At 38.8% G+C, this 16,557-nt stretch overlaps 1 protein-coding gene across 4 annotated transcripts in view; it reads left to right on the top strand.

Annotated features, from left to right (window-relative positions):
• The window catches only part of INO80 (INO80 complex ATPase subunit), a 62,271-nt gene extending 46,682 nt beyond the window's left edge, over positions 1–15,589 (top strand). For all 4 annotated transcript variants that reach the window (XM_059849465.1, XM_059849468.1, XM_059849467.1 and 1 more), the window contains 10 exons: positions 1,233–1,360; positions 5,028–5,122; positions 6,121–6,193; positions 7,608–7,766; positions 9,034–9,136; positions 9,722–9,810; positions 10,587–10,742; positions 11,832–11,991; positions 12,797–13,006; positions 13,619–15,589. In XM_059849465.1, the coding sequence (XP_059705448.1) occupies positions 1,233–1,360; positions 5,028–5,122; positions 6,121–6,193; positions 7,608–7,766; positions 9,034–9,136; positions 9,722–9,810; positions 10,587–10,742; positions 11,832–11,991; positions 12,797–13,006; positions 13,619–13,836 (1,391 nt within the window). In that variant the 3' untranslated portion in view covers positions 13,837–15,589. The remainder of the gene's footprint in view (positions 1–1,232; positions 1,361–5,027; positions 5,123–6,120; positions 6,194–7,607; positions 7,767–9,033; positions 9,137–9,721; positions 9,811–10,586; positions 10,743–11,831; positions 11,992–12,796; positions 13,007–13,618) is intronic.
• The last annotated feature ends 968 nt before the right edge of the window (positions 15,590–16,557 follow it).

The following is a 16,557-nucleotide window of genomic DNA, read 5'->3' as shown; positions in this document are numbered from 1 at the left end:
ATTTGCAGGGATTGCTTACTACTCTGCCACATCACTGCACACCTACCAGGTGACTTTGGTACTCATGGACTGTGTTGCCTGCTGTGCTTGTAAGACCTTTTTAGGAGTGCTGTTATATGATCTGTGCTCCTCTCTTCTACTAGTATGAACCTGGTTTTGATTATATTAAAATACATGGTGGTCAGATGAAAGAATTAATTTTGTATATAACTTTTTTTTTTTCAATTGGGGTATTGGGCAAGACAGTTAACTGCCTTACAGAAAGCTGAATTTTCTTCAGCCCATGAGTTAATTCATTCCGTGAAGAAGGAAGTGTGCAAAAGTGTTACCAGCTAGGCATTAGAGAACATTACCTGCTAGACATGCTGAAAATCCTTGGGTTTTGTACTAGCCTGCACCATCTGCAGTTGTCAGCTTTCCGTTTTGGCTGTAAACCTAAGTTCAGACATCCAGAAGAATAGAGAATCATCAATGGCCTTTCCAACAGATAATTTTTTGGAAGAAAATTTCTCTTCATCCTCTTTCAACAGTAGTGTATTGTTTACTGAAGTTTATGTACAGAATGTACAAACAGGAAGATCTCCTTCCTGAAAAATACTTCATGAGCAGTGCTGAAATAGACAGGACATGTAGTATAAAATCTGAAGTCACTGAAAAGATTGCCATCTGGAAATATTTCTTAAACAAAACAAAAGAAGAAAAAAAGGAGAGGGCAGGGAAGAATTCAAGGCAGTGCTGTGAGGGGATTGTTGTTCTACAGCAACCTAGACAGCTGTTCTTCTTTCCTGGGAAGGTGAGGGGTTTGATTTGTGGGTAAGTCTAAAGCTCAGCAGCAGGTAGTAGCAAATGTGCAAAGGACATAATTTTCATGTGTGTAGTGGAAAATATTTCTTCAAGTTGCAAGGCATTTAGTGCTTGTTGATCAGGGCAGAATAAAACCTTAGATGGGGGATGTGGCTGTCCAAAAAAAGGATTGAGCCCATACTTAAGACCAGTCTGTAATGAGATTTTGCCATGTGGAGCATATAGGTGTGCTCCCATCCCAGCAAACAAAAATTATTCTTAGCATTGTGATTTTAAGTATCAGCCAGAAGGGATGTTGCAGTTTCTTCCATCACGCCTCCTTCAGAGATTATAATGCAGTGAAGCACTAGGAACACTTAGAAGATAACTTGTTGCATGTATCTGGGTTTGCTTTATTAATTAGCTGCTTTTCTTATATTTCTTTTTAGATAAAGAGAGTCTGATCACTGACAGTGGAAAACTTCATGCTCTTGATCTTCTGTTGACACGGCTGAAATCTCAAGGACACAGAGTTCTCATTTACTCCCAGATGACACGGATGATTGACTTACTGGAGGTAGGAGAGCTATAGCTGACAGAAGACAAATTATGAAGATGGAGATTTAGCAACACTGTTTTGGAGAAAGTACATTAATTTGGGTGCAGCAAACCTAAATAAAATTACTATACCAGAGGATACCCAGAGGTCAGTGCATTAATATGAGAATATAAGAACTGCCTTACAAAGTTAGACCTAAGGTCTGACCTAGTGTTCTCCTGATTCCAGTGTATAACAACAGATGTTCTGCATAAAATAAGTACAAGAATACTGATACTTCACCATTACTCACTCAATTTCCAGCAGTTTGCAGTTCAAGGGGTTTCTGAACCAAGTGTGCCTCCTAAATACTCAGTTGTCCAGCATGGATTCTTCTTCCATGGACTTGTTAATTTGCATCTTGACACCTTGTTAGGTGTTGGTGTTTGCACTGCCCTGTGGCAAGGGGTCACATAGCTTAATTATCCTCATTTCCTGGTTTGAACTGCTTCCTTCTTTTTTCATTTGATGCCTACATGCCTTTTTATTGGAAGGAAGAGGGAGAACAGTGGTAAATTTTAGTGTTTATGTTGCTTGTAATTTCACAGACAATTACCATTTCCCTCTGATTCCTCTGCAGAAGTTTCATAAACATTAGGAGGTTCTCTGGCATATGGGATAGGAAAGAAATAAGGAATGAAGTCATATAATTTAAAACCAGACATTCTGCCTCTGAAGAAAAAAAAAAGTCTTTATTTGATGAGCAGCTGTGCCATCAAAGAGCTAGGATACTATCTTCTCCACAATAAACTGAAGAGAAAAAGTGAGAAGCCTGAATCAATAGCTGCCTAAGTCATGGGTTCTGTATGAACAGGAGAGTATTTTAAGGTCAGCAGTTAATAGTTCAATAACAAATCACAAGCTGAATTTTGTTTTTGCTGCTGTGAGGAAAAACAGAACTTGCATGGTTGCAATTCTGTATTTTGGCACTTCGCCTAGCATTGCTGTGTATGCCTCTTTTTTTGGCAAACATTGGACATGGTGTGGGTTTGTTGATACCCTGCATTACACCATGAAGCTCATAAAGCTGTGTTTAGTGCTTCTGTCTTTTCTCTTAGCATTCAATTTGAAAGGCTTATGAACATACCGTTTTGCTGTTCCATCTCTTGAATGTTCAACTTCACTTGTGTTTTATTATCCAAATAAGCCACCTACTAAGTCGCTAGTTTTTCTTTCTCCCCACCCAAGTAACAGAAGCTGAAGTTAAGCAAGCTAAAAATCAAGTAAGGACTCCATTAATAAGAAAATCCTTGCAAAAGCTGTGTATCTGTAAATACCTATTTTTCTCCTGATCCGTCAAAATATATCTGCCTAGTTGAATATGAAAAGACACAGGATGTCTTTTTTAACAGTATTTATAACTAACCTAATCTATGCAGGGCAGAGAGCACAAAGCACTTTGTTTACAGAGTTATAAAATGATTGTTTTATGTAGCTTCAGCTGAAGATCTCCTGCGTAGTTCAGCCATTATAAAATGGCAGATATAAATACAAAGAGGAAAATTATTTTCTTTCAACAGAAGAGGATAAATTATAATTTCAGTATTGTTTTTTCATGCAGATGTGTATTTCATACTTTTTAAGATTTTGCTTGTTTCTCTCCATGTGATTGCTTTCTTCTGTAAAAGTTTCATTGGGAATGAAACTTGGTTTCATTGGGAATCAGATTGTATTCATGAGATGAGGGGTTGAATTATGTTCTGCATGAAGTAAAATTCTTGGTTATACTCTATCATACGTTAATGAGTTGTGTGAAAACAGAAGAGTACTCTATTTAGACTGTGAAGTAATATGAAGGGAAAACATTTTCCTGAGAAAGTATCATTGTAGAAGCCCAGAAGAGCACCGGCTTTAGCAGCACTGCGTTCTTGCCATACTCAGCTAAGGGCTAATCTACCAAGCTAGTTTGCAGACCTGGGGGATAAATGCTAGTACTGCAGGTGTAGAATAAATTGTTCTTTTGCACTTTGTGCCTTTGTGAAGTATGGAATAAGCATAAATGCACCTGATGGAATGAAATAAGTTGTTTTCTGTTTGTGCTGAAGTTTGTTTAGAAGACAGATAATGAAAAGATGGTTAACAGATGAGGGAAGACTAAGTCAAGATCAAAAGGTTGAATCATCATAAAGGCAGATAAAGACAGTAACAAAGAAATGAAAGGAAAAGGTTCTTGTGATAATAGTAAAATAATTTATCAAATCTGGAGAAAAGGTGGCATAGTGCCCGACAACTCTATCCTCTCTGGTTTTAGTTGGTGACAGAAATCTGTCATGGAAATGGAATAAATTATTAGTTAATTAGGATTTGTTTGTCTGTGTGGTGAAGTAGCTGTTCTCTGCCTTGAACTTCTGTTGTTGTACTCCAGAAATCCTACTAGCCACAAGCCCTTTTTCATGGAGGTAATCCAAGTCTGGATTTGGCCATTTCCACACTGTTTGATTTACCTCATTTTCTCTTTCATCTGCCTCATGTTGAAGCTTGCTTCCTCTTCATCAGTCTTTTTCTCAGTTTCCTTATAATATGGCAGCTCTTTCACTATTTATGCAGAACACAAAGGGATCAGGAGCCCCGAAGGATAGGTGAAAAGTAGAACTGGGCATGGTACTGTCAGAAGGTTCATTAGAGTGCAAGCACTGCCATGTCTTCTCACAACACATCAGTTCTGTGTCTGCTGAGCACTGTGGCTTGGAGCAAGATGAATCCAATAGTTCTTGCTGCTAAAGCACCATCTGTTCCTTTCTGTCTTCATTTGCACTCACGGCGTCTCAAAAAGACTCATGCACCAGTATGGCTAAACCTAACTCCTGTAACCAGTAGGTGTTGCATCTTTTCAGCCAATCAAGGACCCCATTGTTTAAGCACCCCAGAGGATGTCTTTCCAGAGAAACTCCGTGGTTATTTGAGCTTTGTATGTAATTCAGAGTTTGCTGATAGTTGCACAGGTATCAAGAAATGCTGAGACCCTTAGAGCATGAAAAATGTGTCTCAGTGGAAAAAACCTTTGCTTACAGCATTCCTAGCTGATGCCATTTGATTTGTGTCTCAGGCAATGGTTTCAGTTCCACTGCTTGGCAGGAGCTGTGGGCTGACACACCAGTGTAAATGTTCAATGTTCTCCTGGGCAAGAGAGAGCATAGGAGGCACTTCGCTGCTGAGATACAGGCTGGACAGACATTATACAGCACCACGTTTTTAAAACCACCAGTCAAATGGTATACAATTGACAGGGAGCAGGTGCAGTTGGTTTGTTTGGGAAGGTTTCCTTGCACAGTAAAAACTTGGGATTAATAAAAATTTAGACTTTGTGAAAACAAACTTCCCATTTTAGTGATTTTTGTTTACCTGTTTATTTATAGAAAAAGGCATGTACCAGGTCTGCAGTGCAGCAAATGTATCCCCAACTCTGAATTGACATTGTCATTTATCTCTTACGTGAAATGCAGAAGCTGACATATGATTGAGTAGCTTTAATTTCTGGATTGTATTATTATCAAGTATTGCTTACAGAACATTTGCTGATGATGTTTATGGAACCTTGTTGTAATTAGCAATCCTGTTTTTATTGTGTTTGGTGGCGGGCTCTGCAAGAATCAAGATTGAACAGTTTCAAGAACAACTGTATTTTTTTGGTGCATGTTTTTTGCAGGAATACATGGTTTATAGGAAACATACCTACATGAGATTGGATGGCTCTTCAAAGATTTCTGAGCGAAGGGACATGGTAGCAGATTTTCAGAACAGGTAATGTAGTTTGCAAGGTGTGTTCGTGCTAAAATACATGTACCTCGGAAATTGATGTAAGATGTAATGGAAATAAATGACATAAATTTGCACTTATCTTTCTTTATATCAAATTGACCTCATTTATCTGAAACAATTTCTTGGTGGTTTGCTGACCAGTAGTCAGTGGTTTTGATACGAATCTGTGAAAGAGTACTGGAAGCAGTTTTAGGGTAGCTCTGTCTTGTACTTCTTGCCAATCCGAATAGGCTGTTGCTTAGAAAGAAGCTCAACAGAAAAGCAGCAAATGTCCAATGGTTATTAAATGCTTTGACAATTGACACTGTAAAGATGAGACTGAAAATCTTGCATATGCTAGTTTATTGAAAGGGACCTACTTTTCTGCAAAACAAACCATTTAACCATATTTTACTAAGAAACCTTAAACTAGTATACAAAAGATAAAATAGGGATTTTATTAGCTAGAAAGGTAGAAACTTTGATTTTGCTGTTATCACTTGAGTTTTCATCAGTACTCGGTCATGCTACATATAGGCTTGTCTTGTTGTTGTTCTGTTCAAAGCACCAAATTTAGAACAAAACTTGCATCTACAGTTTTGACTTTTATTTTTCTTTTTTATCAGTTGAGCATCATTAATGACAAGATTTCTTTAACATCGGATCAGTTCTGTGAAACAATAGATTGGTCTTTGTGTGTATGAAATCTTAATTTCTAGTGTGGGCAAGATAAACAAGCCCTTGTTTGTTTTGATACAGATTAATAAACTGCTATTGCAAATAGAATGTTTACATGTTCAGACAGTCCTCATTTGTAGATTACCTTCTTTCACTCTTTCATATGTTTCTTTTCCTTGACTGTGAATGAACAGCACAAAGTGTTCTGAACTGTTCAAGCAATAGAAATAGCCCTGATTGCTTCATATGGGTCAAAAAATTGCTTCTGTGGTTATTCCTTGTTCATGCAGATAATAAGGGAGTTTCATCTCTTTCCTCTACAGGAATGATATTTTCGTGTTCCTGTTAAGTACAAGAGCTGGAGGCTTGGGCATTAACCTTACAGCTGCAGATACGGTAGGTGAAATTTGGTAACAATTTATGTTGGAAAATCGGTCATTCTGTGCCAAAGTTGGCACTCTCTTGCCCATACTGATCAATATTTTTAGTACTGCCATTCACACTGTGAAATTGCATATACTGTTTACTTTGTTATTCACAATGTAATATTGTCTTGATGATCAAGTTGTAGAATATTGGACATTTTGGTACACAGTTTTTGGTTACAGTTGGAAATTTCTTCCCACTCCACACATACTTCAGTACCAGGGTCCAGAAAGGAGTTGGATTACTGAAGGGGTTTACAGGTGCAAATGACACTTAGATGAAACAGCATTCACTGTATGAATGCTGTACCTTTGCTCCTAAGGTTCAGTTGCAAAGGAAGAGTGGAATAGTTATCAGTTACCCTTTTTTCTGTGCCCAGAAGAATGATACAATGCCTATAAAAGTAGGAAGGCATTTGTAGTTGAGGATCAGCTACTCAGGAAGGATAAAATTCTTCCCTTGAGATGTAAAGACAGACTGATTTAGGTGAATTGCAAGGATTTGCACTCTAGAGCAGCTGCCACTAATCACTAGGGAAGGAATACTGATGAACCATTAATCTTTTCATTAACAGCTATTCTTGTGCTTCTAACCTGCACCTGGCGTGCTTGCAGATTTGACCTCAAGTCTGTAGCCACACAAACCCAAAGACCCCTGAATAAAAAAAAATCCTGTCCTATTTGTCAGTCACAAGAAATCAGAAGAAAACAAGCATCTGTAGGATTTTCAGGGTTTAAAAGAAGAAATAAACAGGTGGAAGCCCAGGCAGGTTCCTTGCATGAGTACTTTTTGTGGTGTTCTGTGTAACTTTCTTAATACTTTGCTGTCTAAAATTTTTTAAATGCTATTGGTTTTGATGCTTATTGTGCATAAAGTACTATTAGAGTGATAGTGCAATATGAATTTAATGTAGCATTTCAGTTTTTTATAGTCAAAGTACTAGAAAAATTAGACTTTATCTAGGTTTTGAATAAAAATTGGAGTATTACTTTCTTCATGAAATTCTGATATGATGGTAAGTAACACTAAAATGCATCCATGATGTGGAGTGTAGTCTATAATTAATTGTATGACAGTGATTTAATGTGATAACAAACTTAAGAATTTTGTGCCTCCCTATCAGGTCTTTTAAGAAGATAATAAAGACATTCTTTGGAAGTTGAAACATTCATAGTGTCAGTTAGTTTGAATGCACCTGAAATGCAGTGGAAGAGATTTAACAGGACTGGGCAAGGCTAGTTTAACACAGCCTACAGTGGGGCTGTAATTCTGTGAAACATGATTGAACTTCTGTTGTTATCAGTATATTGGATTTCTGTTTGCTTAGTCACCAGGTGCTCTAAATGTGTGTTTTTATTTAATCCCTTCTGGTGTTGCCTTGCAGGTAATTTTCTATGACAGTGATTGGAACCCAACAGTAGACCAGCAAGCCATGGACCGGGCCCACAGGCTGGGTCAGACCAAACAGGTCACCGTGTACCGCTTGATTTGTAAAGGCACCATCGAGGAGCGCATCCTGCAGCGGGCAAAGGAGAAGAGCGAGGTAGGAATAAGGAACTCGCCTGCCATGAGAACTTACAGGAATGGTATCATAAAGTGTGTATCAACGTGAGTAAAGAGACAGAGAAAGTGTCTGCAGGGAGACAGAAGAGAAGACAGAAGGAAGTGTCTTTGTTCAAATATGTGTCTCTAACACAGCAGCAGTTCAGTGACATATGAACTGGAAAGAAGTTAATTATTTACATTATGACTTCATGAAAACTATTTCTTGTGTTGCAGTGAAACTTTTAAGGCTTCTTTAAGACTAGGGCTTCTGTCTTTGCTCTGTCAGAGTTACTGATTCTTCTCATGTTACACAACAGCTGATTTTTTTTTAAAGACATTTGGAAGGTAATCAAGTGGAAATTATTTGAAGTGTTAGGGTTGCCAGAAAAGCTCAGTGTCCTGCAGCATCAAGAAATAAGTGAACTAGGAACTTTAAACCTTATGATACTTTATTGGCAAGAAAATAACTAAGGAGATTCATGTTTTTTGGTAGCAGTAGGTATGCTATATAGAACATTCAGATGTTTTGTATATTGGAGTTTTTCCTAGCTTTTGTCTTACTTGGATGCTGCTCATGATGTTGCAGCAACTGGATGCATTCACATTTCCCTGGTTGAAACATTTTTTTCTGAGATACTGCACTAGAGTTACCTGAAATCAGCATGAAAATTAGGTGCAGTCTGCTGGTGATCCAAATCATTGAAATCGCCTTATGCTAAAGCTTGTTCTCTTCTGTTAAGTTACAACTCTTCTTAGTTGTTGGGTTTGTTTTTAATACAGTTTAGTAATAGAGGCTGAGTGAATTGCTTAAATTGCAACACCTCAGGATGGAGGTACAATTTTCAGTCAAGGAGACTAAAAATGTTGCACCCTTTAAGAATGTGATCTTCATGATCGTCTGTGCAATTACTTGAAAATTTGAATGGGTAAATAATACTTGAGAGGGCTGTTGCTGTATTTTTTGTTTTGTTTTGTTCAGCAGTGTATTAATTAATACTATTATAATTTGCAGTTCATTACATACTGCTTCAGAAAAAATGTAACTTTCCATAAGGGATGGAAATTTTCTGCTTTCTATTGCAATTGCTTCTTGTATTTTATACCCTGAAGTTTGCTGCTAAATTTCGTATGATAGAGAAACTGGATCAAGTCTAACTTAGATGTACCTTGCATGATTTTTGCAGCGGGCTTTTAGTGATGGGTAATGAGAAATGTTTCATGGTGGCTTTGACTAATCTTTTCTTCACTTGTTTTTTTCCTTCTAGATTCAACGAATGGTAATTTCAGGTGGCAATTTCAAACCTGACACCTTGAAGCCAAAAGAGGTGGTCAGCCTTCTGCTGGATGATGAGGAGCTAGAAAAAAAATGTATGTGAAATTAGTGTTTCAGCAATTCCCCCATTTTCCACTTCATTACCTTATGAAATCTGTGGTTTTATCTCTACAAACACATGTATTGCTGATAACAACTTCTGTTTCCTGTCCCTTTTTGTATTGCCAACTCTTGTTAGTACAAGCTGGTTTGATATCACTGCTGAGCTGAATGAAGTTGTGCAAAATGAGACATGATGTGATTAAGTTTTTATTGGCACTCATTCAGGATCATTACATTGTTCCTGAATGACAGAGTTTTGACAAGAACTATGTGGGTCATGACAAGAAAAGTATTAGTAAAAGTGCTGTATTTTATCGTAGTTTTGAAGTTAGAGGCATAGTCTTTCATGTTGCTTGAAAGAAGAATTTCCCTGTAAGACTTTTTAGTGAGTTGAAAACAAATGGTTTTAATAGAGTAATGCTTTCAATGTGTTTTAGTTTCAATACAACTGACTCTTCTTCCCAGTTCTGTTAGAATAAGAACTTCTTGTAAGATTCATAAAAGTATAGGAAATATCTTGATGACAGCTTTGTATTTTTTTGTTTAATGGTGACAACTTTGTATTTCTTTTCCAACAGTGCGTCAGCGTCAAGAAGAGAAGCGACAGCAAGAAGAAACAAATCGTGTGAAGGAACGTAAACGTAAAAGGGAAAAATATGCTGAGAAGGTACTTTGATACAGAGGGGTTACCTGTGTCAGTAACAGAGCCAGAAGAGCTTCAGGATCACTTTTAGGAAATGTTGAAACATTTTATGCCAAGGCAGTCTTAATGAGTAAACCACCTTGCCTTTGTTGTTGAAAGTCAGTCTGTGGCAATTCCTTACAGAGAAGAGGGATATTAAAAAATAAGTAATGCATATTATTTTAGCTATTAGCAACTTCAAAAACAGGGAAGTACTGCCTATCCAAACAAACCTGACAATCAACTGATCATTAAATTGGTGACTTTATCAAGATTTTGCTTTGCAAGGACAAAAGGGACGTGTAAAGGAAGCACCAGACACAGGTAAATCCCATATAGCTATGAGGCTTCCATGAACTAGGGAAGATTAGTTTGTTTAAAAAGCATCACTAAAACCAGTTTATGAAAATTCTGAGTTTTTAAGACAGGAAGGCTTTGCATTAATTAATTGCAATTTTGTGTAATGGTAAAGAATTTCAAGCTCACTCCACAAGGTACTTGAAATCAAAATAATTTTGTAAGAGTAATACTCCATAATTCCAGCTATTTAATGAAGAAAAACAAACAAAACTCTTCTGAAATCAAAAGAAGGAGCATTTAAGGGATCTGTTACCATATCCTTCAGAAACTTGTTTTGGGAAATTCTTACAGTGGCATTCCTGAGTTAAAATACTGCACTAGATTTTGAGATTTTGGGTTGTTTGTTCGCCTTCTTCTGTTTTATTGCCTTTTCATTCCTGGTATTACTTCATTTATTTCAGAAGAAGAAGGAAGATGAATTGGATGGGAAGAGAAAGAAAGAGAACGTGAACCTTGTGATCCCATTTGTTCCCTCAGCTGATAACTCCAACCTGTCTGCTGATGGGGATGACTCTTTCATTAGTGTAGACTCTGCCATGCCCAGTCCTTTCAGTGAGGTAAGACTCACTGCTGCTTTAACCCACATACTGTTTCAGTTGTGGCCCTACATCTTGTAGGATTCTTGCTGTCTGGTACTTTAGCTCTCGTAGAGCTTTGAGTGTGTGGGGAAGTGACGTGTCTTAAAGGTGAGCCATGCAAATGAAAATCGTTTACTGAAAATGCAACAGCTGCTAATAAGCTGCCTTATAGCTCCTCATGTTATTTGACATTCCATTATTCCCCTCTTCCTTCACACTCTGCCTCCCTTTTCTTACAGTGAATTTATCCCCTGACTTTCCTTCCTTCCAGTCCATGAAATTTTTCCACTCTTACCTGAGACCCACTTAACTTTCTTCCTGCTTTCTTGTTCCTTTTCCCTGCCTTTCTCATTCTCTCATTTATAATCGTGTGCCCTCTCCCATACCAATATCTTCCATAGCAAGAAAACTCTGCTCCTGAGCCAAACAGTATCCCTCAAATAGCTCCTTGACATTCAGTGTCTTTGTAAGTACCCCTCACTAGTTTCATTTGTGTCTCTGTCTCTGCTTCCTCACTTGCCTCAGGTTCTGAATTATTGTGGTTTTTCTCCTCTGGAATTTAAATTAAAAATTCTCAGTGGCATGCATCTTATTTTCCTTCATCTGTCTGTAAAGAATTGCAAATTGGTTTTAGCAGCAAATGTATTTTGTTCTGTGCCAAGTCGATTAAGGTTTTTGTATTGTAATGTTCCTTTATTGGTCAAAATTTTTATTAGCAGTAGTAGTGGATTAAGAATCCTATTTTCTCTTTAGCAGTTGAACATGCACAGTTGAACAGCAATTTGCTTAAATCTCTGCTGAGCCCATTAGTCTTTTATTTCATAACTTAACATGTATTTTCATGAATTAAAATTAAATAGAGGGTGGTGGTCTTTACTGCTGCTCAGCCTGTAAACAAAGTGTGGTGTGATCAGGCAGATGATGTATCATGCTCATGCTGCTATTGTAGAGAAAATGGGAAAGAACAAGTACCAGTTACTTGTGATTGTACAGGTTTTGAAGATTTTACTATTTTTGTACCCTTTCCGAACCTGAAGAGCTCATGGCTTTGTTCTCTGGCACATTTAGATCTCCATCAGCAGTGAATTACATATGGGCTCTATCCCTCCCGATGAGAGCAGTAATGATATGCTTGTGATTGTGGATGATCCAGCTTCTTCAGCACCTCAGTCAAGGGCAACAAACTCTCCTGCTTCCATTACTGGCTCTGTTTCAGACACCGTGAATGGTCAGTACTCTCACCTTGATTTATTACTAACATTTATTAAACCATGACTTTGCATAGCTAAGTAATAGGTTTCCTGCATTCTACCCAGGATATATGGTTGGCAAGATTTGGGGAGAAAATAATTGCCTTTTCATTGCAAAGTTACTTCTGATTTGATAGGAAATCTGTTTATAGTCTGTCATTTACCACACTTACCTCTTTTCTGTATTAGTCACTTCAAAACCTTGTGTCCTTTGTTCCTATGTTATTGAGGGCTCTCCTTACCCTTAAGTTTGTTACCAAATTACAGACAACCACATAACTATTAATCTCTAAGCTTTTCCTTGAATTTGCTATTGGGTTAATAATCAGTTCTTTATCTCCAGTGGGTGGTTGGAACAATTTTTTTGAAGTGCACTGTAATTTTAGATAATGTCAAGTGGTTTTAATTACTGTAGTTTTTCACAGTGAAACAAGTAGAATCATAGTTTTTGATGAGTTTCTCTAGAGATAGCAGATGGAAGACAATCTCCATCTTCAAACAAGAAAATGCATCATCCTGAAGTAGAACTTGGAATACTCCACCTCTTTGTGGGTTGGATTCATAATAATACAAGTAGTTGCAGTTAAGATACTGTTGCTGAAGAGTGAAGTTTTGTATATATAATTTCTTTTCATGAGACCGCTGCCTGCTAGCAGTGTCCGTGTTACTGTAAATGCCACAAAGGAGCAGTATTCTTGTAACTGGTGGGCAGCTTTGGTGCAGCACTTGTGAGGCGTGTGAAACACTCTAGAGTCACTGGTTTAACATTCTTTCCTCCTTCAGGCGTTTCAATGCAAGATACATCTCTCACTGTGAGAGGCCAGTCAAGCCGAAGCCGCGGTCGTCCCAAAGGTGGCTCCAAAGGTGGCTCTGGGAAAGGCAGGAGCCGGAAGTCGATAGCGGGGAGCGCGGCGGCCATGGCAGGGGCCAAGGCGGGGGCGGCGGCGGCCTCTGCAGCGGCGTACGCTGCCTACGGCTACAACGTCTCCAAAGGTACGTGGGGCAGGGCAGGCGCTGGGCTGCCCAGAGCACAGCCAGCTGAGCTGGCCTGATGGCTGCTTACTGCCTGTCAGCAGATAGGTTCAGTGTTGTGTTGTTGGTATTGCTTGTCCATCGTATTCTGAGATCCAGGCTATACCAAGTGTGACATGGTAAGGGTGTGAGAGGATGGCCAGTTTTACCTCAGATAACCTTGAGTTTCATCTGCCCTTTGAATTGTCTCACACCAAATATTTTTCCTTTTGGTTTTTTTTTTGTTGGTTTTTGGGTTTTTTTATGTGGTATTCAGACAGATCAGATAGTGTTGTTTATGCCATGGCTGTGGCTGTGGTTTTCCTGCATTGCATCATGTTGAAGTCACAGTATTGCACTCCAAAACCTGCTAAGCTGATGGTGATTGAGGTGCAGCTTTACAACAGCTGAAGATGGCCCAGGGTATAACTGCAAGATGTTTTGTATCTTAAGGACTTCCCTCTTCATTAAACTGTTGTAAGTCATGAATACAGAGTGGTCTTAGGACTGATTGTTAATCCATTGTCTGCTGTTGAAGAACCACAAGTGGAATAATATGCTCATGTAGAATTTGATTCTCTTTTCCATTGCTAGGCATGTCTGCAAGTAGCCCTCTACAAACAGCAATCATTCGGCCTTCCGGACTTGCAGATTTTGGACCTTCAAACGCCTCTTCTCCCTTGAGCTCCCCTTTGAGCAAAGGAAACAGTATTTGTGGGACCCCCAAAAGTTTAAACCTGACCAGCAGTCTCATATCAGAAACTTCAATTCGGAAGCAAAGCAAAGGTGCCCACACCTCAGGTGGTCGGTAGTAATTTCGAACCCCCAAAGCTTGTCTGAACTGTGTTGGCTTTCTGAGTAGACCACCCTGCCAGTCGAAGGCGTGCTAACAAATGCCTTGTTGCTGTCCAGCACATGTGTGGGAAGAAAATCAAAGCACAATGGGAGTGGGTGGTTGATGTGAGCACTTTGATTATGTGTATTCCAAAAAACTATCTTTGCAGACACTGCAAGAAGGAGGGAAGGGAGTCTGGGGTAAGAAAGCATTCAACTACTCCATGCAATATCCTGCATCTGTGTGTGCTTGAAGTCACACCAGTATACTTCCTCTCTTGTAGCCTGAGGTGGAGCCCAGCATTAATTTTGTTCTATGAAATCAGTATCTGAACCCCCAGGAGAATCCTGTAGAGTCACAAGACATTTCTGTCCTGGCAGCTGGTCAGTGAACATGCAGGAGTAATTGGGGGCTATGCTGAAGATGATGTATGATCAAAAAAATTCTTGGGTTCTTCTGGTGTGGATCTCTGGGTTCTTTAAAGACTTGAAATTCAAAGGAAGGTGTCTCAGGTGGTTTCCAGGGAGCAGACTCTTTTCAGCACCATTTGTCAGGAAGATGTCCAGAGCTGCAGAATTCGGGGAGCGCTGTCAGGCCTCGTGAGAGCAGCAGCACAGCCTCTGCTTCACACAGTGGAAGAAACCACAGGCCAGTGATTGGTTTGCATTTCAGAGTTCTCATCAGCACGAACACTAACCGTGTTCAGAATGATTTCTCTCATTTATGAGGTGCGCAGAACTCTTTAAAAGCTTAGAAAGAAAATAATGCTCTATTTGTGTAAATCTCGAGAAGGAGGAAAGCTGAAGTGTTGAGGAGGAGTTTGTGCTGCTCCTCTCACCGTGCCGTAGCAGAGCATGGATCTGCAGCTTGCAGTGATGTGAGAGGAGCAATCCTGAGAGAGAGAGAACTGTGCCATTCCCCCTTCCAGCCAAATCCTGGGAAAAAAATTGTCTCATATCCCAGCCATCCCATTGACTGTTCCTGCAGTGTGTTTTCCCTTCATCTTTGTGATCATCACACATACTGGCGTGGTTGAGTTCACTGCAGTGTGGGCGGTAGCTGTGTCCCATGAGGCTGGTGGAAGGCAGTGCTGCCATCACCCATCCGTGTTCTTGTTCCCTGGTTGTTCCTTCCCCGTTCTTGATGCACAAACCCTGCCCGTAGCCCCTTGCTTTGCTGTAAGCGTTGTCTGCATTGCACTGAGATTTAGGTGCGGGACAGTTGTTCTGTCTCACACGTTGAATTAAGAGGCTGTTCTGCCGGGGCACTTTCATCCCTTGAGAGAAGCAAGTTGAGTTGCAGGTGTAGGCTGTGACAGTGGAAGATGATTTCTTTTTTTATTATTATAATTTTTTTCTGACCCCAAATCCTTTGCCTGGCGTCCTACAGTGTAGAGCGAGTGCTTCCTGTTGGTTCTGCCTCTAATTTGCACACCTGAAAATAGCAGAACTGAGCATAGTTAGATTGATTTTTGAACAGATTTGCAGGGGATAATTGAGGGGGAGGTGATGTTTAATTAACTCATGAAGACTTCCCCCTTCCCCTTCTATTCACATGTATATATGATATTTAGAGGGAATCAGACAAATGCCAAGCCTTTTTTTCTCTTTGAATGTGCTGTCTATTTTTGTAACTGAACTTGTACATATGTATAAAGAGAGACACATCTTTCTTTTACTAACTGGAGGAGAAAATCTTAAATAAAATGGAGTGAGATAATTTTATGTAAATCAGTGTCTTTGTGGTTTTTATGCATGTAGCTGTATGAATGAGAGGAATAGGGAAGAGAGCATGGAGGGGCGTGCATCTGGAAGTGCTTCTGGAGACAAAGGCTGCTCAATGTAAAGCTCTAGCGCTCTGGCAAGTATCATGTTTGTAACCTTCTTCAGTTACAACTGTACCCTTAGCCCATGTTTGTATTCACTGATTACCTCATAATCTATTTTGGAGTAAGTGTGCAGCAGGTCACAAGAAAACAGAAGCAACTATAATATTAAACAGTACCTGGACTTCAGTGATTGAATTCAGTACAGTTGATTGTTGAGACATTATTCTCTTATAGTTATTTCTTTTTTTTTCTTTGTTTTTTCTTTCCAGTGGGAGTTGAAAGGACTTTTTTATGCACAGTCTTGATCTCCAAACTGCAAGACAGTTGCATTAGATTATAATCCAAAATTGAGAGAAAAAAAAATTATAATTTGAAAAGCTTGCAAAAATGTAATATGTACTGTCACATGCTATACTTTTGGAAGATTAAATTATTGATATTTAAAGCACTGATAAATATAAAAATAAAAATATTTATTTAAGAGTAGGAATATAATTAGATTATATTTATAAAATAAATAATTGAATATATTTAATGCGACATAAATAAAAATTTTAAAATATTTTAAATCATTTAATCTTCAAGAGAAACACCAAGTGACATCACAAGTTGTGGCAAAAGCAGTGGTAGCCCATCTGCTTGCACAGTTTGTGTCAGTCCAAGAAGTTCAGTAAGATCTGACATAGTTGTAAAATAAATGAACTGCTAGATCATCTTCAGTTCAATTTCTGTTAGACATTACATTTCAACATTCTTGGTATTATGCATCACAGGAGAAAAGATTCTGTGATAGTAATCAAGGAACTGGGAAAAATCATGTGATGGCTGTCCTAGTCTGAGACCTTGGTTTGGGGAAGGAAGTAGTGCTAT

The sequence above is a fragment of the Haemorhous mexicanus genome, chromosome 6, assembly GCF_027477595.1.
Source record: "Haemorhous mexicanus isolate bHaeMex1 chromosome 6, bHaeMex1.pri, whole genome shotgun sequence".
NCBI lineage: Eukaryota > Metazoa > Chordata > Aves > Passeriformes > Fringillidae > Haemorhous > Haemorhous mexicanus.
Note: the sequence above shows the minus strand (reverse complement) of the source record. Positions and strands in the feature narration are given on the sequence as shown.